This window comes from Python bivittatus, unplaced genomic scaffold, assembly GCF_059951505.1.
Source record: "Python bivittatus isolate LINGU-HERP-01145 unplaced genomic scaffold, Pbiv_v1 ctg000160_np1212, whole genome shotgun sequence".
NCBI classification, from domain to species: domain Eukaryota; kingdom Metazoa; phylum Chordata; class Lepidosauria; order Squamata; family Pythonidae; genus Python; species Python bivittatus.
The window spans coordinates 969,503-993,022 of NW_028277076.1; the positions used below are offsets into that span (position 1 = coordinate 969,503).

Genomic DNA, 23,520 nt, shown 5'->3' on the forward strand with positions numbered 1-23,520 from the left:
CACCCTGCTATTCAGGCTAAATCACAAAGCCGGTTCCCATCTCTCCAACCTTCCCACCCCAAAAATACAGACCGTACGGTCTAAACTTCCCCGGTGTAAATCCTATTCCTCTAACACAAAAGGGAAAAAAACAATACAATTTGGAAATTTAAAACGGAACTAAATGGAATAGAATTCATTACCCCACCCTGAAATATATTCCCCATTTTGTTTTACAGATTTTTTTTTAAATTATATTTTTTAAATAGAAGCTGAGAATGCACCATTAAAAATGAGCATTAAATCCATCATAGCGATGGAGTCTGCTTTATTATACATGATGGGTGTACACCATCTTTTATTTCATTTACATTTTAATCGAACAATAGATTTGCAAAGAAAATGTCTAATACAGACGTAAGAATATTCACACTTGAGCTTCACAACCGGTTGTACAATTGACAAAAACAGGCCTCTTTTCCCAAACGTTCTAGACCAGTGTTTCTCAACCTTGGCAACTTTCAGATGAGTGGACTTCAACTCCCAGCATTCCCCAGCCAGGCTGGCTGGGGAATGCTGGGAGTTGAAGTCCACTCATCTGAAAGTTGCCAAGGTTGAGAAACACTGGTCTAGACTAAGCAGGTTTATAAAATCTTAAATCAACTTAAGAAAACAAAGTCTTTTTTTTTCTTTCCTTTTAACTTTCAGGGAAAAGAATATATGCAGTATATAGTGTAAACGTGAAGAGTAGATACTGCATGCTAAATTACAATACTCTGGAGTGGCTGTACAGTAGGTGTGTGCAGTAGAAAGAAAAGCCACACGTGTTGTATCACAACTACAGTATAATGGATTTATCCGCCCAAAAAAAGAAGAAATGCATGCATTTCCTATGCCTTGGACTAAATAACCGAGAACTCATCTGGGGAGTAGGTAGGATCTGTGCAAATGAGCTTTGTCTCTGTTCTCTGGCACTTGCAGATACAGCCAGAAGTCCTTTAATGGTAGACTTTGTCAAGTATATAAAAAGTCCATTAAAGCTTTGCCAAAGCCTAGGCGTACGAACGTGTGTGGAAAAATCTTCCCTTTGTCACGTATCCTTCTGACATCTTACTGTGGGATATCTTAGTGCTCCCCAGGCGTACTGGACTGCACCCCCCAACATATCCAACCAAAGCAAGTAGACTTATTGGCTGTGAATGATGGATTTTGCAGTCTGACACGCCCAGAAGGCACGCCACTTTGCTATCAAACGATGGTACTGGGACCCTCCCCAACGTGAAGGAAATAACTGAGCATTGAAAGAGCTGGCATATCTGTCATCGCATTCTTAATTTACGTCTCTAGTCCATAATAGATGAAGAGTCTTCCTGAATACAAGGTGCTTAAAAACAAACTTAACCCCTGGATAGCGCGTAGTTCACTTATTCTCTACACGGTTGCAGAGACGTGCACTCAGATTTAAACTTCGCAAAGGACAAGATAATAAATACTGGGGAAATATACCTGCTCACAAAAACCAGGTCGCAAAATTGTCAGCACCCTTTTCTCATCACATTGAGCAAAACCTAGTCAGCACAGCGGGCTAAGCTCTGCAAAGGCTTTTTAAAAATTTTTTTTATGAAAGACAACACTCAGAACAACTGATCTGGATTTCTATGTTTTAAAGGTTATTCTTCGCTCATCTATTCTGGCTGTTGTGTGTTCACCATGTGCTCTCTGCAGAAGGAACACTCTGAACTTCCTTGCAGACCCACACAGTCCTCCACTGCCTTTCTGCACAAAACAACATATTCAGCAAGGATGAAACGTCTCTCCCGGTATCAGAGCGACTGAGGCACAACTCCACTGCTTGCTGCTGATGGAAAACCTGCGCAGGAGATGCGCTGTGAAAATCTGCCTACTCAAGACTAGCACGACCCCGTTTCTGCAGTGCCAAACTTTCCCTGCAAAGCTCTTCTTAACACTGATTCTCCCCCCAAGTCTGCTCCAATGCAAACAGTGGGTATCATCGACCGAAGGAGTGTGGCCATCACTCCGTTCGTGCTCGAAATCCAGTAGCTGAAGGCCTGGAAAGGGACCTACTTCTACTCTTTTCTGCTGCTACAGCATGTGTGTGTATGTGTGTGTGTGTGTGGTGGGGGGGGCACGCGCACCTGAGAGCCAGAACGTCTCCTTCATTTCTCTGTAACAGTGCTACTTGTTCACCAAGGGAGGAGCGGTCTTCTCATCTGACCTAGCTTCGCAAAATCAGAGCCTTAAAACAGGCCCTGGTCCTCATCTGGCTGCCTCGGGACCGCTGCTCTGCTTGCAAAGAGAGAGGAACACTACTGGAGATGCAACTAGACACGATTAGCACCCACCCAAAAAGACAAGAGTTTCACAGCAAGACGCCAGTGTTTGGTTGTGAAAGCTGGTGGGGGAAGAAGGGACCTCGCTCGCATTTCAGCTGTTTTCGTCTACCTGCAATTCTCTGTTTATCGCTTTTCTTTTTCCCATAAGGCAGGAGAGTTCCCTGCCTACTCCAAACTAAAATAAAAAGAGATATCTGAGAAACAAGGCCAGCTGAAAGGGAGTTTTCTGAGTGTGATGGCACCAGAGGAAGAGACAACGGTATGTAAACAATTGATTCCCAGACGCTTCCTCCAGCAGTCAAGGTCCTGAGAAAGAAAATAGTACATTAAAAAACAACCAACCGAAAACTAAACACGTAACAGCTGAAATACACACAGTCCGGTTAGGTAATATGTATTTTACCCTCAGACTGTGGCACTCTGATTTTACAAAGGGGTTATTTCCCTGGGGGCAAAATAAACCTCTCTCAAACCTCTGTATTTTTTCTATTTTTGCAACAAAATAGCAATGCAGGTTTTTCCTCCTTCCATTTTGGAAAAATCATTTCCCCTTCAGTGTGGAAGACCTTACTGACTAAATATCCATGTAGGAGAGAGATTGTTTTGCATATCTATCTGTTAAGATTCTATAGTCTGAAACTGAGAACAGCGCAAAGAAAATTTCTGGAAGCATCTCAAATGTCATATATAAATTCATATATACAAGAATTGCTTGGCTAAATTGGGAGCGCAAGCACTGGATTTTGCCATTGAACGTAACAGTCACAAGGTACAGTGAATAGGTATGTAACAAAATCTTAATTTTCAGTTCCCTTTAGTTTAATGTGAGGCAGCCATAGTAGGAAGAAAAGCTTTGGAAACTGACAGGAAATCGAGAAAAGGAATTTGGCTGCTGTATAAATAGCCTTTTGCACTTACTACTAAATTAGCGGGTAAAAACTTTCACAACATTGCTGGAATTATCAAAACAAGTAGTTCTTGTATTTTTCAATTCGTATGTACAACAACTTTTTTAAAACAACACGTAGATCAGAAGTGAGATTTTTTTTTTTAAATGATCCAGGTTAGATCTGTAACCCTCAGAGAAATGCCACAATGTTGTGAGTGTATAAACAATCTCGATGCCACAATTGGGCATAACAGCTTTGTTCTGCCAATAACATGATCATCTTTTATGTTTTCTTTTGAAACCCATTTGATTGAAGGACAAGCCCTTGTATGTAGAGTACACCCTGGTGAAAGTGCTGCTTGGCTAAAATATTCCAGTACGATTTCCAGAGTAAACAACTTCACAGAAGTTAATTAACAAACATTTTCTTAAAAAAAAGAAGAAGAAGAAGAAGAAGAAGAAGAAGAAGAAGAAGAAGAAGAAGAAGAAGAAGAAGAAGAAGAAGAAGAAGAAGAAGAAGAAGAAGAAGAAGAAGAAGAAGAAGAAGAAGAAGAAGAAGAAGAAGAGAAATGTAAAAATTATAAAAAGAAAGCTGCAGAGGACAAATAGGGAGAGTTTTCTTGCCTGATAGCATGGTGCCCCCTTGCTTCTTCAGGAGTAGCCTGAAGTTTTAAAAGAAAAAGAGGGGAAAAGTGCAGCTATGAAGAGCGAGCTCACAGGGGAGAATGTTCCAATTTTAGATCATAGTTCTCTACTTTATGGTCTTTAAAAAAAAAATCACGTCTTAAAGAGGACTTATTTTTTCACTGTTCTGTACAAGCCCAGCTAAAGCTACATTATGAAGTGTTCAAGATGTCACCAGACTTAAATCAGTAACGAACCCAAATGCTAACATTCTCAGCAGTAGGATGGCCAACACAATATCATGAGCATCTAAAGAACCGCGAACCAACCATGGTTTTGTACGTACAGAAACGGGAACGCTGTGTTCGTCGGGGCAAACACGGCCATGGCGTTTTAGGTGTGCGGTTTTGCAGAGAATCATCGGTGAGGCATTGGATGCCAAGCGACCCGGGGATTCTGCGGAGGGGGCTGGGCGACCGAGTGCTCTTGCAACACGTGCGCGGAGCTACCAAAGAGAACGGAGTGATTCTGCTTGCAACTCTGAGCAGGAAACAAGCAAGTACGTATGCGGAAAGACCCAGGCGCTTGGCTTTGCTTCGCTACCTAAAATTTGTACGCAGGCAAGTCGCTCCATACACAGAAAGACCAAGCTGTCAAAGAGAAGGGAGAGGGGGCAGGTAGGGAAGAAGGGACACATTGCTGCGTAGGGATGTTCCAGTGCAAAGCTCAATGCCCTGAATTAAGAGCCTTGTGTGGGGAGCGTCCTCACACCCTCTCTTTCCTCACACACAAAGTTCCACAGCTGAAGAGACAAGCAGCTTCAAACAGACGCATGACAACTTACTTTTGCTCCTATGAGCCACATCCTCCCAAGAAACTGCTGGCTTTAATGAGAGTTTCGTAGGCTTTCCTACAGAAGCCATCGCAAAACAATAACGACTTGGGGGTGTCGAACTCACTGAAAAGCCACTTTAAAGTTAAACCACGTCCAGATTCCACACTGCTTGTGAAAAGTGAACATTTGAACCTAGCGAAGTTGGTGACTCCATCGCTTCTCTCTCTTGTTATCCTGAAAGCTAAGACACAAGAAGAGTCTGATGTATCAAAAAGTCCACAGGAAACAAATCACCCCAACAGGATTTTCTTAAAAAAAAAAGAAGAAAAGAAAGAAAGAAAGAAAGAAAGAAAGAAAGAAAGAAAGAAAGAAAGAAAGAAAGAAAGAAAGAAAGAAAGAAAGAAAGAAAGAAAGAAAAGCTAACCATTTCTTAGCATGGTCACAAGCCTGAATGCAAAACACCTCTCATGTGTTAACCATTTTGCCATTTGCAACCGGCCTTAAAAAGTCATTCTGCCCTTCCACAATCCCATGGGCTGTTTTGAGAAGAAGGGTGCCCACGCTGGCCGACGTCGTGATGGGCAGGGAGATCCTGCTGCTCGTGGAGGACTCCATCGGTTGGCTGAAGCAGGATGTCGCTGGCAAGACTCCTTTCTGCTTCTCCCTGAGGAGCGGGCAGGGAAGATAAAAGAAAACCTGGTCGTAGCTCAAACACAGAAGCTTCTTTCTGACCCCTTCTTCCATGGGCATTTTGTAAAGAGGAAAGAAGGACAATCAGGTCACAGAGAGGCCTTCCACTGGTGGGGGAAGGCAAACGACCGGAACCCTACAACTACTAAGCCAGTGTTGTCCAAACTTGGCCACTTTAAGATGAGTGGACTTCAACTCCCAGAATTCCCCAGCCAGCCATGCTGGCTGGGGAATTCTGGGAGTTGAAGTCCACTCATCTTAGAGTGGCCAAGTTTGGACAACACTGTACTAAGCGGATAGTGTTTAGTTTTTTGCAGGTTGTAGGCTATGCACGTGACTAAATAAGTAAGGACCTAGTGAAAATATAGGACGTGGGTCAGCACTGATATCTAACCATGGTTTGGGGTCTACCACCATCAAGAGAGGGAGGGAGGGAAAGAAAGCAGGAATCAGATAATGAGAAGCTCCACCCACGGCAAGGAAGGCACAAGGGACAGGAAGACCGCGTATGAAGACTCTCACGCAGGAAAGCTTTTGCCCTGAGCCTTGAGCCAGACTGCCATTTTGTCTCACACTCACAGAATAGCCAGGTCTTCGTGCAGGAGAGGCCTCTTTGGCTGCCTGGGGTCCACCTGGGGCTGCTCCACGGGGCGGCCGTTCTCCAGAGCTGACCCACTGAAGAGGTTGTCGGTTTGATCGCTAATGCCAAGCTGCAGGCCCGGCCTCTCCTGGAGAAGGAAGGAAAAGGATAATCACACGTGGTAGTTACAATTGGGGTCGCCATCCCTCTTGGAGAAATTGCGAGTGGGGGCGAAGATGTGCCCTGAAACTCCCACCTCCGGATCAAAATCCTACAGAGAGGGGAAAAAAGCATTCCCTGGGATTGTGAGATTCCCTCAAAGCAGCCACAGAGGCTTGTTCTGATAGATTTCAGCTGACGCAGAGCAGTAAACAGCTGCTGGTCTCTATATGAACTGGATTGGGGGGGGCAAAATGCAAAAGGGCTGGGAGGGACCAGCCCGCCCTCGTCGGAAGAGATCAAACTGGAAGGGAACTGTACTGCTTCAAGCAGAATGTTGCCCCCCCGCAGCTTCTGCCCCCGATTCTTCTAGAACTCAAACTCAGCCTGGCCAGTTAGACACTGAACCAGGTAGGTGGACACGGGTGCATTGAAGCGGGTGTGAGACCGTCGGAGCAGCTTTTCTGTTCAGAAAGCGAACAATAGACCCTGGGGGTGTTACTACCAACCCAAGAAGGGGGAAAAATATTCTGACAACCTCGTGCTACCTTATTTTCTCTTGACTGAGCTCAGCCTTGTAAGGAACTGCGGTCCTGGATGCAGGACGCTATCCACCAAACGGAAAAGGACTGCTACCTGCTCTAGATGTCTGAGGAGAGAAGTGTGGGTAGAATCAAGAGAACTCTTTCCGTACTTCCATTTGCTCTCCCTGCCCCTCGGCCTCATCAGCGTCAAGGGCTGAAAGCTCTAGTTCAATGTCTCGGTCAGACTTGGGGTCCGCACCGTCCTCGGGGTAGTCAGCCTGGGGAGCAGGGAAGAAAGGGAAAACACAACGGATATTAGAAAGAATGACCTCCTGGTGCAGGGGGCGTGCGGTGGGAAAATGCCCCAGCCCCCTGACCTCGCCATTCCTCAGCTCCATTTCCTTGCTTAAAAGCTTCAAGGCGAGGGGACTGCCTTCCCTCAAGGTGCTCCATTTCTGCTGCGTGGCAAGGGCGTTGGCCTCCCTCTGCAGCAGCATCGAGTTGCTTTTGGCCTGGGTGGAAAAGCAGAGCAAGCCTCAGAATGCTCAGTGGGGACGGCTGCAATCTCCCTGCCCAGAGCCACATCCCCCACAGCAATCTGGAGGCTGCCCTTTGCTCCAAGGGCCACAGGCATGCCTGTCTGCCTGCCCCCAAAATCGCTCTTCCTGAACTATCCGGCTCGGAAGGCAAAGCTGTACCTGCTGCAACTCAATACTCAGGAGGTCCCCGGTACTCGAATGCTTTCTTGGGGCTGATCCGTCAGCAGCAATGAAGCGGTCCCTTGAAAGAGAGGAAAGGGAAGGCTGAGCCTCATGGGTGGCGTTCGGCACCAGACGGGTCTGCAAGAGGGCCCTCTGTGGGCGCAGCTGGAGCGCCTCTCAGGGTCAGCTGTGATCTCAAGGAACCTGCGGCCCGAGCTCAGGCAGGGCCAGATCTGTCCAGGACGTCCGGCCTGCCTACCGTTCTGCGAAAGGCGCTGAGGAAGTAGAATCTGAAGTGTAGGAGCCCCACCTCAAGTCCACCGTGCTGACGCTGGGGATGTAATCTGTAAAGAGGCCAAGGGTCAGGTTCAGCTCAGCGGGGGCCTTGCCCCACTCCTCTCCGCGCCCCCTTCGAGGTGCTGCCCCCACCTGACACGCTGATGGGTTTGGTAGCGCTTCCTTGGGAAGCAGTGGCCTGAACAGGGTCCGTGGTGTGGTAGCCTGTCCGCGACGACCTGGAGATGGCCCCCCACTTGGAGATGATTGGCCCGTCGCTGAAAGGGATGATGGGGTCCTCCTCCTTGGCCTTCCTCTGGGTTTCAAAGAGGTGCACCTGCCTCTTGGGGTCTCCGCTGTCCAGATCCTGCGTGGAAAGGAAGGCTGAGAGGGGCACGGCAACACCAGCTCCGAAGGATCCTTCCAGAGTCCCAGGATCGCTTTAGGCTACCCCACCGTAACGCCCCTGAACAGCCTTACTAGGAGCACCGTGCTGGAATTAGCCAAGACGTCCTTGGGTTCAGACTCAACCGCGCTGATGCATGAGCTGATGGTGCCGCAGGACCAAGGCGAGTAATGGCAAAGCTGGTCGTCCTCATACTTCGTGCTGCTCAAGCTGCTGGAGTTCTCACTGAACTGCAAGAAGCAGGAGAAAATTCCTGACCACTTTATAGATACGACCCAGGTCGGCCTTGGGTTACTTTCTGGAGCCACAGAAGGATAGTTACGGGCAGAATGAAAGAGAAAAGGAAAACAATCTGACCGTACAGGGGAAGAAGGGAATAGGAATGAGGACATGTTTATTCACAAAGGGTCCTTTCCCCAGGCTAAGTATCACTTGCTCCAAGGCTGCAAAAGGGAATGGAAAGAAGGGTAAACGTCCTCTCCTAAAAGCCCATGTTCCTGGTCTTCAAAGCAGCAGGGAGGGGTTACCAGCTAGTTGGAGTTAATAGGAAGAGCCCTTTTGAGAAAGGCCCGAGGAAGAAAAAAAGGACAGGCAAGCTGCCAGGCGCAAGGGTCCTTCCCTCCCAGCCTGCCTCCCACCCGGAGGCTCCGGGGCCTTACTTCAGAGCCGAAGTCCACACCGAAGAGAGGAGAAGGTGATGATGGAGAGGGTGTAGCTGCAGGAAGAGCAGAAGTCACGAGGGGCATTTTCGGGGTGTGGCAAGGAGCCCACTGTTCTGGCTTCCTTCTGAGAGGGTCATCGTAAGCAGGCTTCAGGTGGCCGCAAGGTTCCTAAAAGGAAGGTCAAGTTGTGTGTCTGAAGGCCAAGCAACACTCAACAAACTCGCTACAGCTCACATTGAGTTCAAGAACAACAGGTAGTCCTTGCTTAATGACCATTTGTTCAGCACTGTGCAAAGTTACAACGGTGCTGAATGAATGGTAGTTATGGCTGGTCCTTGAAGTTACGGCTGTTGCAGTCCCCCCACGGACACATGCTCAGAACTCAGGCGCTTGGCAGCCCGTCCACACTTACGTTGCAGTGTGTGCTTCAACTCCCCCCGCCCATCTTCCCCCCATTTCTTTTCTTTTGGCTGCCCTGCACTTTGCCGCTGCCTACCCCTACTGCCCCCAGGTGACCACAAAGTAAGGACCAAAGCAAAACACTGGCACACTCCCTCTTCCAAGAACCTGAATATTCAAGCTTCCCTCCATGCAGTTCATGGTGCCCTACGCACACCGACTTACTAACATACACAAATATATAAACAGCAAAAACAGACCCTGTCAACGCCTCGAAAGAGCAGCAAGAGCAAGAGCAGCCTCAGAGCCTCCACCCAAGGAAGGAAAGCTCCCAGCACTGTAAAGCCCTCAGTCTCTTGGGAAGGCAGAGAAGAGGCGGTCACCTTGAGCAGTTCCCTGCTAAGCTTTGGAGCACCTACCCTCGACCAAGGCACGGCCCTCTGCTCCGCTGGCAACTGGCAGGGCACCGAACAGTAGCTGTCCACAGAGCTGTATCTTTCCCGCAGAAAGTTCTGGTAGACAGAGGGGTGGGCGACTTCCATGGGAGGTAAAGAGTTGCTCCGGATGATATCGTCCCTCTGATACATCGGCGGCCGCCAAATACGCCGGCTGTCGTAAACCGGTGCGTACATCCCAGAGGGGACCGGGGGGACCGGCCCATATGGCTGTGCCTGCGCCTGCGCCTGCTGGTAAGCGGCAGTCAGTCTGTCCCGAGATGGAAACGTGCTGTAATGTTCACTGTATGGTACCGAGGCAGGCGGGAGAGGGGATTCGGAGACGCTGCTGGACCTCACAAAGCGAGGGAGGCACGGAGGCACACTAGCAGGGACCGTTGGGGGTGCCGGATAGTATCCTACAGAACAAAAAGCGTAGTCGAGCTCTGCCTGAGCCAGGTTGGCACAGGCAGAAGGAAAATTGCTGGAAATCTCGGTGGAGAACACCTCGAAGTCAGAACAGAACAAGAGAAGCCAAGCAGAATCCACAGGGCAGAAGGAACCAGCAAGAACCAGGACGTACACTTCCTGGTTCCCTGCAAGTTGTCCGGATTTCTTACATCCTGGGATAACTCAACATTCCTACTGACGGCTAGTCCAGTTCTAAGTTCCACTGAAGCATGGTTTAATATTTATTTTTAAATCCTTCCTATGTTTCAACAACTATTCCCCATGTTTATGAGTCATCTGACTATTAGGTTTTATATTCTGATGTACTTTAGAGCAACTCCTTTTTATGGGGAGGAGAAAAAGGATGCAGTTAAAAAAAATAAAAAATAAAACCAGAACATTAGTTTGTCTCAGACACTTTAAAGGATCCCACTGGAGTTAGCAGGAATCAGAAGGTACAGCACTGATGAAATTTAGGGAACTGAGTTCTGTGACTTAAGCTAGACCACAGAAAAGGACCCCTTCTGCCAAATTTGCTAAGGAAGAAGAAACGAAGCTATGATCATGAATTCAGTTTCCCACCACCCTCTTGGCCTATTCTGACGCTGTAAACAACAGTCCTTCTTTCACTGTAGTGCCCTTGCTATTCTCTGAGCCGGACACTCACCTGTTTGCGGGTAGGGTGCAGCTTCGTAGGAGAGGTGAGCCCGGGGATCTTGGAAATACGGAAGGCTGTCTGAGTGAGCTGGGTAGATGGGCACTCGGGTGGTGAAAGGGCTGGATTTGGGGGTGATGGGGCTCATCTCGGTGCCAGCAAGAGGAGGAGGGGGAGGAAGGGGAGGAGGGGGAGGAAGGGGGCCGGCTGAGGTAGCTGCGGTCTGATTGACAGGAGTTTTTGGAGGGGAGCCGATTTTACTGGAAGAATCAGAAAGAGAAAGATCAAATTAGGGCTGCGGCCATCTGATTTAAAAAGGCACAGGATGAGCTGGGATGAAACTGATTCAGGCAATGGGAGATCAATTTCTCAGACTGACCCGCCAAGCGTAAGGCATCAGAAGGGGCCACCCCAGAGGAGGCATGCCCTGCTCCGAGGGGCCTCCCTTTCCAACCCCAGAACGTACTGTTCAGGCAGAGGCTCTGTGGGAGACCCAGAAGGATTCTGGCCATTGGTCCCGGCTTTCCCCCCTTTCTTCACGTGCTCCAGAGTCCGTAATGAAGCAGTGTTGGCGCAGCGGGGAATCAGCTGGGGCACGCCGCTCTCTGGGCTGGTGCTCCCATTGGGACTTGACGCGGTCTTCCCCGCCGGATCCGTGTTGCCTATGATGGAAATGACATTCCCCACTGCGGGGGGGATGGTACTTGCGAGGCTGGCTTTTCCAAGCAGAGGGAAGGTTCTCACGGTGGCACCGATCTTCTTGTTTCTTAGCCGATACCTACAGTTACCGGGGAGGAGAGCGCAGAGCTCCTGTCAAATCCGAAAAGCTGCATTCTGACAGAGCCAAGAATCTGGAAATAAGCTGGCTCCTTCAGCTATGTAAACCTCTCAGAAACAGAACTACTGAAGGACAATTTGGGTATGTGGGAACAACCATGGCTGCCCCCAAAAGCCAGACAGTTTCTTCCCCAGGGGACCTGAACAACCTAGGCACCCCCTCCCCAAACCTGCAGTTTTCATTTTTCAGACTCAAATGTATTGAACTTACATCTGGACTCCTACGTCAAAGTGGAAGAAAGACGGGGTGACGTGATTTGAGAAAGATTCCATTAGTGTCCAACAGGTGTCTTTAAGCTTAACATTTAAAATACGCTTGATTTTAGACATGCCGCATGAAATGTACTCGCTCTGCATTTTAAGGACCTGCTTTGTTGTTTTTTTTAACCCATTTGTTGAATTGGGCTTGTGTTCGTGTGGATGGGAGACCCCTTTTGAACGGATCAAGGCTGCCACGCTGAAGTCAGCCCCCCGGGCAGATGTTCAGAAAGAGAAACAGAGGCTGCATCTTCTCTTGGAGCCCACGAGACTTACTTCTCCAGCTCCTCCTGCGAGTGAGCAAAGGTGCAGTTGGTCCCGCGCGGGCACCCGCCTTGCTGCCTCAGGTCGCGGCACATGCTGGTTTTGTACTTGCTGTTTGGCTGCGGCTTTTGAGACAAGAGAGGAAAGAAGTGAAAACAGCACTGCCAACTCCTTGTACCCGGCTATCTCTGCCACGGAGAACCACGTGGCACCCCACCACGGGGGACTGCTGGCCTTAACAGCAGCGGGAGCAGGATGGCAAATGGGCAAGATGGTGAAGGAGGAACAACAATGAGGAACCTGCCATCCCTTCCCCAGCCTGCCCTCCGGTTGTGTGAACTTTAACTCCCAGAATTCCCCATCCAGCATGGTCATTGCAGAGGATTCTAGGAAATGACCTCCAGGTTAGAAAAGACTGATGTAAAGCACTGAACCAAGGAGCAGAATCCAGACTTGGTTTTCCCAAGCTGGTGGCCTTCTGATATGTTGGATTTCAGCATCCACAATTGCCAAATAATGAAGGATGAAAGTTAAACCAGGCATTAAAAAAAAAAAAAATTAAATCACAGAGAGTCCTCTGCAATTTGTGTGTGTGTGTGTGTGTGTGTGTGTGTGTGACATTACCTAGTTTTAACCCCATTAGCTGTTTTACAAGTCTGTTTGAGGATCAAATCTCACCGCTATGTTACTACAAATCCAGTCTGAACAACCAACCTGTGGAGTTTCAGGGCCTTTTCTGCTGTAGTTCTGGATGAAATCTACAAGACCATGGACAACCGTCTTAACAGCCACCATGGCGTTTTCTAGCTGCTCCCATGTTGGAGATGCTGCATCTGTGAGAATGCAAAAATGGAAGAATTAGAGTTAACTGCCAGCAGTTATTAGGAATACATTGCACCTTTGTTAATTTTATTTTGTAGGCCTCCCAAAAAAAGTTCGGTTCAGGCAAGCAAAGCTGTCTTTTGAAGTACATAGCAGGATTAACCTTTCTTTATAAATTGCCACAGTATTGATGGGTACTACTTCCCCATCATATTTTTCTTGCCAACCCCAAGTGGAAATCCCCATGTTTTTTCCCTCTATCAACCTGCTTCCTCCCAAAAGATGATTGCGCAAAAATGAGGCTCACGCAGCAACCAGTAAGACGAAAGACTGGGAAAAGTGAGCAACACCATTCTATAACCCAAAGATAATAACTAATGGAGGAAACATTTTGTGGGAGGTCTAAAACATGAACAACTTGCCAAGCAGACTTATTTCAGAAGGAGATGAAAGTTGCTCCTGATTTTCTCCTTGGAACCCAACGTTTAAAATCCTAACCCAAACGGGAAGAAGAATATACAAGCCACAAGCACTTCTCACAAAACTTGTAGTGGGGAGAAAAGCCCTGGTGTCTTAGAAAGCGTTTGGCCAGCAAAATACTATTCCTCAGCTTGAGAGCTGCAGCATGGCACGCCCAAGAAACGGGGGAAGGCCAACTGCGACTGATTTCTCCCCTCCTTCCCAACCAGCTGGGGAGAAAACTGGATCTGCCAGCGGTAGAGAAGCTGGCTCTGCAGTACAGTGATTGCGCTGCCACAAATCCCTCTCCTGCTTAAGAGCGGGGTATTTCAAAAAAACAAAAATGTAAAGTATGAACTTTAAACAGAGCAACAAAAACAATTCCCTCTAACAGCCAGGCCAACGTGATAATTCAGCTGCTGAACAGTTAATCTGTACATGGCAAGTGTTACTGTGCGAGGAAAAAAGGTCTAGCCATTTCCAGTTTTTAGGTATGCCACCTCAACGTGCTTCGTGCATTACAAACTTTCAACATGGAATGTGCGTTGCGACAGAGGGAAAAAGCACACCATGTGTAAACTGTCTTACATAGTAGAAGCGCAAATTGCTTTTCCAAAGTACGTACAAACCCTTTAACAATGAATTCTAGAAAATAGCGTGTGAAAAGAACCAACCCTTTTTTTCCTTTTCGAGGGGGAGGGGACAGAAAGGAGATAGAACAAAACATGAGTGTTTGGGACTCAATTTTTTCTCCGTTTACATACCTGGATTTGGATCTATGTTAGCCAAAAGTTCCAAATGGGGACGAAGCCTATTCAAGTTTGCAGGGTCACCTGTTCGCTGCAGCACAATGGTTAACTCCTGCACACTTTTTGCAAAGGACTCCGGGGACTGGAGCTGAATGAAAGAGACACACGTGCTTTCCACCCATTTTTGGCTGGCTGGAGGCCACACTTAACACTTTCAGAAGTTGGAGGGCCCCTGCAGGTGGGATGGATAATGCAAAGTCACGCATAAGGGCAGGGTCAGAATTTTCGGAGGGGGGGTCCTGGTATTTGGAAGGCGTTTATTTTTTAAAATGACGCCGACCTCAGGGCTTAGCCTACAGCTTCTGGGGTTGGAGAGGGCTTTGGGGGAGAGAGGGCATATAAAAAATGACCTTGGAGCTGCGCATGGCCTTTGTGTCATGGGAAGAAAAAGCAGCTGCCATTCCCATCCAATCTTCTAAAAGCTTTCGGGACTCCAGAATGGTTTTGCTTGTCAGAGGTAAGTGCAGCACGGAGGGTGGAGGAGAAGTGCTTTTTTTCAAAAAGAGCCGCATCCTCAGTTTGCATAAATGGAAGATCAGTGCCGGGAAGCTGCAGCTCCCGGCTCAGAATCTGCCCTATGCAGCTTCATCAGCAGATGCGTCGACGCGGAACCTATCTGCTTTGGCGTAAGCAGCTTCTTTGGAAGCTGGCGCTGACCTTATCGATGATGGACTGCATGTGGGATTTGTGGGCCAAGTCGCCATAGAGGAGGGAAGACCACTGCTCAGGAGAGATCCGAAGACCAGCTTCCAGGGCGATGTGCACAATCTGAGCGTCGTGCTCCCTCCGCAAGGCCTCGTAGCTGCGGAACTCCTCCTTCAGCTGCATCAGAGAGGAGTCCTCATCCCTCTTGGTGACCTGCGCGAGGAAAGGCAACAAAGTGGATCGACAACGGCCTCCACCGGCCCCGGTTTGAGGAGCCAGTTATAGAGGCAGCCGTGTAAAATACACACCGTGCTGTGTCCTGCTCCAGCACGATTGGCCAGATGCAAAATGCGCTACCATGCCCTGGGGGAAATGGAATTCTTCTTTCCAGGCCTCTTGGTTAGAAAAATGAAACACCTCCCCGTGTGAATGTTGAGAAAAACTCTGGGTCATTTGTGATCACTTTCAGCGACAGAGGGAATCCAGAGCACGTTTTTCAGGGACAGGGGCTTCGAGGCTACACAAGTTGTTCTTGGGAAACCCTGACTGACTGCGAGCAGCCCAGATGTACATTTGTGAGGAAGGGGAAGGGAGCCACCCGAAGGTCGCACCTTGAAGCAGGAGGCCCGATACAGCAGCTGCACCACGTGGCCGATGCTGGTTTTTGACGCCTGAGGGAACCTCGGCTCCAGCCTCTGGACAACGAAAAGCACCAGGACTTTGCGGGAAAGGGCCGAGCCGTCCTCCAGGGCAAGCAGCACCAGCTTCAGGGCTTCCTCCTGCATAGCTGGGAGCCCAAAGGAGGGGGTTACAGTCAGGAAAGTGGAAGGAAAACAGGGCAGCATCGTTCTCCCCTCACCTAGCTGGCCCTCTTCCTTGCCGGGAAGACTTCGAACCATCTCTCACCCCAACCTTCCTTCCTCACAGCTGATAAATGAAGAAAAGTGTAAGGCTGAGCAGAGCAGAGCAGCGCCCCTAAACAAGGCCCGAGAAGGTTACGTTCTTCCTCTTCGCCCGCAACTTACCCGGCCCGAGGAACTGGCACCCCCTGGCCCGAACAGCAGCCCAGAGGTTGGCAGAAAGTTGCTGAGGGTTCTGGTGCTGCAAGATCAGCTCGGTGACGGTCCTCTCCCCGAGGGAGCGAGCTGCCCTCATGGCCCTGATGCGGCCCTCTTCTTCCACCAGCTGACAATTCACCAGGGTCACCAGCTTCCGTTGCATAGGCCTGCTCAGCGTGCTCTGATTTAAGCTAGCCACACCTTTGGGGGTCAACAGGGCAATTACACGTTAGTGCAAGAGACAAGGATTCCCGTGCGTTTCCCTCAGAAACCGCACCTGGAATACACAGGGACTTTATTTCTAGCTGACTCTGCTTGGCAGGCTTTCTGAATGGGGATGCTAGCCAGGCTGAACTTTTGGGGGGACTTTTTTACAGCAAGAGCACAATGCAGGAGCAGAGCTCAGACTCTGGGTTTGAGGCCCAGGCTTAATATCCAGAAACTGTCAGCCTTATATGGCAGGCCAAACTCCACAGATACCGTGGAGACCTAAAGCTACTTTTATTAGAATACCTACACCCATGGAATCTCGCAAGTCTGAATGGGCTTCTCTTCCTCCCTCTTTTATCTTCATGTGAATTTGGAGGGGGGAGGGAAGAGGGGGGCCTGTCTGAGTTGTTTTTGTAAATCACTTTCTTGGTCTGGGCTCAAGCCTCGTTGATCTGATCACGGCCTTGGCAACGGATCTTCCCTCTGTCCTGCAAGGCCGTCCTCTACACTCACTACAGAAACAAGCCTCAGGTGATGTGAACTGCCATCTCTAGGCGAGACAACAGAGAGCTGCTGCCAGTTAGGGGAGCTCAGTGGCCTAGAGAGACAAAGAGACTGGGTCACACATTCTCTTACCTATGGCTTGCTTAAGGAACCACCACTGGCCGGGTTTGTGCAGCACGCTAATCAGCTGACTAACCGCCTTACGGCTCAGGATGCTGGGTGAACGGGAGGCAGGCAGGTCCTGATTCAAGCGTCTTAGCTGAACAGGAGACGCTGCCCTGTCCCAGAGGAAGCAGGAGCGAGGCTCTGACCCTCAGGCAGCAGGAACTCACCCTTGCTTCCGCTCAGCGGCTTTAAATAAAGTGCCAGGTCTTCCACGCATTTCTTCGCCACCTCGTAGTGCTTGTTCTCTCCAAGGTTGCTTAGCTTGATAGTCTGGCGATCAGGCACCTAGAAGGGCCCCAAGGGGAAGCACTCATGAGCACACGCTGGTTAAAATGGGGGGCCGGAGGGGAAACGTGATTTGGGGAAGGCTGCCTCATTTCAGAATGAGGATTTGACCTCCAGATGGAACAACATACAATTATCAGCCCATTAAGCCTGGATTCTCCTCTCCATGTTCCAGGTGGAGTTCGCTTGCTCAAGGCAGCGCGTTTCTTTTCCTGTTGGATTGCTAACTGCAGACTTGAGCTCCCCTTTTCAGTCTTTGCATCAAGTCAACTTCCTACAGGACAGAGCGCCTCTAACCTTACCTGGGCTCCAACTAACTGGAGAAGCGCAAAGTTGACGGGAAGCACGTCGATGTCAGTGTTGATGGCCGTCTGGTCAAAGGGGCAGGCCTTGCGGTGCAGCTTACTCAGGCAGGTCTTGCAGACGGTGTGCGAGCAGCCAAGGCTGATGGGCTTGTGCACGTTCTCATCAAACTCATTGTAACAGATCGGGCAGGACAGGAACTCCGTCCACTGCGCTGCCTGCACAGGCATGGTGGAAGCAGGGCCCTCGTTGGAACCGCTAGCACACCATGTTGGCACTGTCCAGGGTCTGGGAGCTGGGAGAGGAAGAAAAATGCTTATATGCCTCTGCCTACTTCGCCACCTCAAGCTGCAAAATGCGTACAGGCTTTGGATACTCCTCTGGACGTTTTAAAGATGCCTGTCATAGAGCAAAAGGGGTTGAAAACTGCTTTTGGGGCCAGCAAATAATAAATGAAATATCTGTTACGTAATTGACAGAGAAAGCCTGGGTTTTCTGCAACATGTGTTCCTGGGGCTGCCGTGAACTTCTTTGTCATTACTCAGTTCTAGAAAACTCTGAACTCAACTTAAACCCATCATTATTTTTACTGTTTTCTGCAAAGGACACACAGCAGAAATCTGTGATTAGAAAAGTTGCGATTCTAGCCCTCATCGTTGTATTGAGATGTTGGAAATGCCAGCTGAATCACTCGAAGCCGGCAGAACAAAATTTCCAGTGCTTTGCAGCTTCAGACAACGCCTCTTCTTTCCAATCAGAAATGCAACACTAAACGTACCTTTACAACATACAAGCGTTTGTCAACTTTCTTGGTAAGGCAATATGAATTCAGGCTAAAGCAAACACAAATTCTCAACTCTAAACAAAACTGACATCTAGAATGTACAGTGGAGATTTAAATATTTCCAATGTGCTGGTTCCGGAGTATTTTGGGAGGAGAGAGAAGCATTGACACTTGTCTTGTTCTTCCATGCCGGACCAGGCAGAGGGAGACAGAGCTAAAGCAGAGACCGAAAACCACTGCTTTATTTCTCTTTTCTCGCTCAGAAAGAAGAGGCAAACAAGAAGCCCCAGGAGGCATCAGGTTTGGCAGCGGGTCTCCTGCTGCAAAACCAGCTTTGGCAGTTGCCCCCAAATGCCAACCTCAGGCACTTGCCACAAGTGATCAAACCAACACATTTGCCAGCAGGAACTAAGTGGATCTAAGGAGGCAAGGTTCCTCTCTGGTTCTGCTTCAAAAAAAGTAGAAACGCGAGGCATCTTCATGATGTCCTGATGCAGTCAAATAAAGATGAGTGCAACACATTTTGCTTATTCAAAGTGTTCTTCAAGGACCCCAATTCCTGAAAATCCTGATACCATTTTTTGACTGGGCTCAGCTGTGCAACAATTTGATTAGTAGTAACACATTAAAAAAAAAAAAGCTTACTAGGATGCTAGCCAATTAAAAACATCCTCTTTTTTGCATATATTTCATTACAACCATCTGTCTAAACATTTATGTTTGGAATCTTGGTTAGCTACTGTCTTTCCACCACGGGACATGCTGGATACATGGTGTTCTTACCACCACACAGAGTTTTAATGTTTGGGAGTTTATTAATCTAGTTTCTCCCTGCCCAGCCAAGTTTTAATATTTGCCTTACTTTTATCCACGTAACATCTTTTTATCGGCAACCTTCTCAATCAGATGCCGTCCAAATGGGCTGGACTGCAACTCCAGTGCCAGCGAGCATGGCCAATGCATTAGGTGGAGATGGAAGGGAGGAAGACCGATCTACAGTTGCCCAGATACTGTATGTCACAACTAATCATTTAAACTGAGGCAAGGTTGGCACCATTAGTAACAGCCTGAGAGAAGCTAGTTAACACTGAATTCTTTAACAGGGCTTTGGGATGCTAAGTATGATCTTGCCAGGGTTGGGTTGCTGCGTTTTTAATATTATTCCTTCAATTATATTTATCCAGTTGTGGATGTTTTCATGTTGTCCTTTTGAATTGTCAAGGACTGCTAGATGTGGTGGCCTATAAATCAAAGGAATGAATGAATGAATGAACAGGGGCGCTGGCTCTTTCCCTTTCTGAATAAAAGTGACCCAACCACTGTCTTCATGAGACGATCTCTTCTGAACCTTGAGCTTTATCTCCCTGGAAGCTTCATTCAACACCGCAATGAGGTCACTATCCCGGACTCATTACACCAAACCTACTTTGCCCATTATTTACATCTTCTCTTTCAGTAACCCTGATAAATTCTACCGGTATTTATATGCTTTTATAGGAAGGATTACAAAATCATCCCCAGCATCTGGCATCAAAGGAAATACTGCTTCTCACAGTAGAAGATCCATTTCTGGCAACTATTACTAAGAGCTGCTGCAGACAGTCTCTACCTACTGGGGAATTTGCTCTGCCAGAGAATATCAACTACAATTAGTCATGGTTTTATAGAACCTCCATGTCCAGAGACAGACTTTCACCATTTCAAGCAAATAACAAAAAGTGCTAGGAACAACAGTACAACATTTGTAGTGTTTTAACTAAACTTTAAGCAAAGATAGGGTTATTTTGTCAGTTCATACTCCTTTTTCTTTAGAACTGGAAGGGCTGTGTATAAACAAGTAAATTTACATTTACTCAAAAGTTTCCTGGGCCTTTTGTATCTGAATCCTAATAATGATTAAGCTTTGCTTAAATTAATGCTGCTTATTTCCAATTTAGCATGATCAAGATATGACTTAATATGACTTCTACAAAATCAATCCCAGCCAATCCAACTGGACTTGCTTCCAAGAAAGCATTAAGCTGGTCTCTGTGTCTCTCCTTTTTCCATGACGTTAGAACTCCAGCTTGTTACAAATAACGAGAATCTCCATCAAAGCTGAATAAATCTCTATCACATCTACAGAAAGGGAAGGCCCCTAGGAACCCATAATTATCCTATCAAAATCTTCAGAACGAATTACTTACAGAAAGGACTTTCAACTGGTATAGACCAAGTTTCTTTTTCTATAGCAGCCAGAGATCTGCGTCACAATGACACCCAAGAAAGACCAACAGTTTTAATAATAGCTTCCTACATCTTTCAGACATGATGATTTGAAGTTTAAATAAATCTTCTCTAGATAGATCAGGCTCACTTATTTCTGTACATTACATGTCTGCGACCAAGCAGACTCAGTATGAGACAGAGCTCAATCCTGCAGCGTATGAAGAAATAAAGGCGATGCTCCTCTGACCTTGTGCACAGGGCCATTCTTTCACAACCTGTTAACTTCTGGGGTTAGAAGGCAGAGCTTCCAGGCCTTCAGGGTTCAGGGGGACTGTCACTTTGGCTTGATATGAAGTGCTTTTCAACAAGTATATAAATATTAATATCAAAAGGTTAATAACATGGTTCAGGTTGCCCCTGTTTGGGCGGAGATGGATCAGGATTGTTAAGTATACTTTAGATTGACTGAATTTTATCCCAGGTCTTTAAAATACATTAACATTGCAAGATTTGTATTTTCACACTCAAGAAAATTATTAGGGGCACAGGAAGCAGCCTTCTAGCAACTCAGCCTATCTAGCCCTCACACCTAGAATTTTTCCAAGCAGGTGTTTTTATAATCCCTTTCTTTCCAATAATACAAATGACAGGCAAGGACAGGTCTACTTGTAAATACTTTCTGCATTGCCATCCTTTAGGTTAAACTCTAAACAAGTTAGGGCTACAACAGTTTATCAGTTTTTATTTCACAATTACTGTATGTTCCAGTCAGCATGGAGAGACGGCCATTCTACATACTAGTAGTCTGTAAAGTGTCACCTGACAGACTAATTTTTGCTTTTTCAGAAGTTACTGGACCACTATTAGTGGTGGAAATCAAAGGCTTCTGAATTAGGCATGATCCTGTTAGAAGATAGGGCAATTTTAAAAAAATGGTAGCTATAGTCTTCGAAAGTCTGCACAAGAACACAAATCTTAACACTAAAAATAAGTTTAAATAGAGTCACAATTATTCTGTCATTGCCAGATATTCTACTCACTGGCTGGATTCACACATTATACAAAGCCATGGTTTCTTTTAACTGTGGCTTGCTGAATAAACCATACTTGGCCAAATTCTTAAATTCTGCTAAGCCATAATTTATGGCTTACAAGCCACAATAACTGGATCCATGCAATACACTAAGCTAAAAACAAACCAACTATATTGGGGCTTACCCTAATGTGCAAAACCTTTTATCATGTTTAAAATCCTTCAGGACATACACCAGATCGAAATTCATTCAGCAGTTGCTGAATGAAACAGGCGGCATCTTTTGTACAAACTAGCAAAAAGTCATGGGTTTTTCTGTGCTGTGTAGCCCAAGCAAGCAAAAGGCTTCTCCCACTTGCAACCGTACTAACCCACAAATCCAAATAACTTTCCATTTTGGAAAGAAGAGCAGCCTTAGGAAAAACTTATTTAAACCTTACAGTTGTGGAATAAAACTTCAGCCACCGAGCTACTTAGATCCACTATTTCCACCCCCCATTTTAAAAAATATTTATTCACTCAGAGGAAGGCTATAGCAGAAGAAAACTAACTGCCTGGGCTAACCATAGTTCAGCCGTAACCACGTTTGAAGTACACTCCTCTTAATACAGAAGACAAGGCGAGAACTACATATAATTTCGACCGAGTGAAAAAAAGGTTATTTAGAACCTCATGAAATTAAGCAGAATAACACTAGCAAACTAACACGGGGAGGGGAAAGGTGCTTGCCTTTAGCCTACTCCAAAGAGGTCACAACTCCTAGCGGGAAAGCGCATCGGTCTAGGAAACATCACGCATGTAGAACCGAGCACTGCCTGTGACAGTTTATGGTTCTGCGGCCTCGAGATACACTTTTGTCGGTGTGCAGCAGTCAGCGACATCTTCGAGGCTGTGTCCACGCCGTATTAAGGCACGCGGGCATCACTTACAGAAGCGACACAAACCTGCGGAAATCTCTGCTTGAGGGTTAACGCCGCCTGGACTGGCCCGGAGACCCCGGAACTCCGAGCGCACGACCTCATACCTCCAAAGCCCGCGGTCCACTCGCTGAAGCCCCAGGAAGCGTCTTGCCCGACCGGAGCGCCCGCTGCCCACCTTTTAACCACCCGGCAACGGCCGCCCTGCCCGCCTGCCTCCCTCTGCCCCACGGCCGCTGGCCCAAACGGGACGAGGGGCGGAGAGCTGAGGGGCGGCGGCGGCAGGGCAGGGCAACGCTGTTATTTTTCGCGCCAGGGAAGGGGCGCCTGCTAAGAAGGCTGTCCCGCAAAGGGCGGGGGGTGACAAGCCGGTCGTCCGCAGCCGCCGAAGGCTCGCGGGCAGGATCGCACCACGCGCACGGGGCTTTGGGCCAGCGAAGCCCGAGACCCCGGCTTTCTCCGGCCGGGCGCCATCGCGCCCCCCGCGCCCCGTCCAGGAGTTCCGGGCGGTCGGCTGGAAGCCCCCGGGGCGGGAGGCAGATAAAACGCGCCCCCCGCCCCCGGGAGCTCTGCGGCTCTTTGCTGGGGGGCCGCGGGGGGGACACGGAGCGTCCCAAGATGAGCGCCCCCTTCCCGCCCCGCTCCCGCAGCCCCTGCCCGCTGGCCCCGCGCCCGTGGCCTCTTCTGTCTCGCTGCTTCGGGGGGGCAGAGCAGAAGGGGGACACCCCGGGCCGCCCCTCCCTCGGGGATACTTCCCCGGTGGGGGAGGGGCCGCCTTCTGGGCTCTCCACAGCTGGCGCCCCTCCCCGCCTGCCAGCCCGGCTCCCGGGGAGGAGGTCGCCCCCGCCGCCCCCCTTACCTGCGGGAGGGCCCGGCCTCTCCTCACACCCCCCGAGGGGCGCACCGCGGAGCGGCCCAGCGGCGGCGGCGGCGGCGCCTCCTCATCGCGGTGACAGCCGGGAGGCCCGCCCACCCAAGCCACGCCCCCTCTCGCGAGACTCGCGCCGCCGGGCCTGATCACGTGCAGCCGGCCAAAGAGGCGAGGCGGCCAGAGAGGACGCCCGCCGCTCTCTCGCTCGCCTTCGCCGCCCAGAGCTCCCCGCCTGGGGGGCGTGACTCTAATTTGCATAGCCGCGCCCATCGAAGCCTCCAAGCCTTGCCCGAAGGAGACGCCGCAGAAAGAGGCGATTTCAGCGAATATGAGCGACTTTATAAAGTCATTTTTTAAATCAGCGCGTTCGGATTCAGCCCTGAGGGTAGGGAAACATTTCCCTAATTTAGTCGAGTAGCAACAAGGCAACACAAGGCGGCGATTGTAAAAAAGGGGCTCTAGTATTTCAAG

The 23,520-nt window shown here is 48.6% G+C and overlaps 1 protein-coding gene and 1 non-coding gene across 4 annotated transcripts; both read right to left on the reverse strand.

The window, feature by feature from the left end:
• Positions 1 to 555: 555 nt before the first annotated feature.
• RC3H2 (ring finger and CCCH-type domains 2) lies at positions 556 to 23,166 on the reverse strand. Of its 3 annotated transcripts, XM_088146834.1 has the most exons (22): positions 23,038 to 23,166; positions 17,236 to 17,531; positions 16,816 to 16,933; positions 15,737 to 15,970; positions 15,323 to 15,498; positions 14,724 to 14,924; positions 14,022 to 14,154; positions 12,691 to 12,809; positions 11,989 to 12,101; positions 11,084 to 11,395; positions 10,630 to 10,877; positions 9,498 to 9,931; positions 8,677 to 8,847; positions 8,092 to 8,247; positions 7,765 to 7,978; positions 7,595 to 7,679; positions 7,333 to 7,414; positions 7,012 to 7,146; positions 6,805 to 6,912; positions 5,951 to 6,099; positions 5,106 to 5,345; positions 2,503 to 2,639 (listed from the first exon to the last, which is right to left on the reverse strand). In XM_088146834.1, the coding sequence occupies exons 2-21, from the start codon at positions 17,464 to 17,466 to the stop codon at positions 5,147 to 5,149; spliced, it is 3,618 nt and encodes a 1,205-aa protein (XP_088002960.1). In that variant the 5' UTR covers positions 17,467 to 17,531; positions 23,038 to 23,166; the 3' UTR covers positions 2,503 to 2,639; positions 5,106 to 5,146. The 3 variants fall into 3 exon arrangements, with proteins under 3 accessions (XP_088002957.1, XP_088002960.1, XP_088002958.1); XM_088146831.1 differs by lacking the exon at positions 5,106 to 5,345 and having other exon boundaries at positions 556 to 2,639; XM_088146832.1 differs by lacking the exon at positions 2,503 to 2,639 and having other exon boundaries at positions 3,722 to 5,345.
• On the reverse strand, positions 14,565 to 14,680 carry LOC112540086 (small nucleolar RNA SNORD90). The gene has a single exon (XR_003084154.1). It is a non-coding gene; the product is annotated as a small nucleolar RNA SNORD90 (small nucleolar RNA).
• Positions 23,167 to 23,520: the final 354 nt, after the last annotated feature.

Bases quoted from the DNA above. Each gene is read 5' to 3' on its own strand.
- RC3H2 (XM_088146831.1), bottom strand. From the start codon at position 17,466: ATGCCTGTGCAGGCAGCGCAGTGGACGGAGTTCCTGTCCTGCCCGATC. The intron at 11,396-11,988 runs GTAAGTCTCGTG...CGGTAACTGTAG, and splicing joins TCGCAGGAGGAGCTGGAGAA to GTATCGGCTAAGAAACAAGA. The intron at 2,640-5,950 runs GTGAGTGTGAGA...TTTCTTTCTCAG, and splicing joins CACGAAGACCTGGCTATTCT to GACCTTGACTGCTGGAGGAA.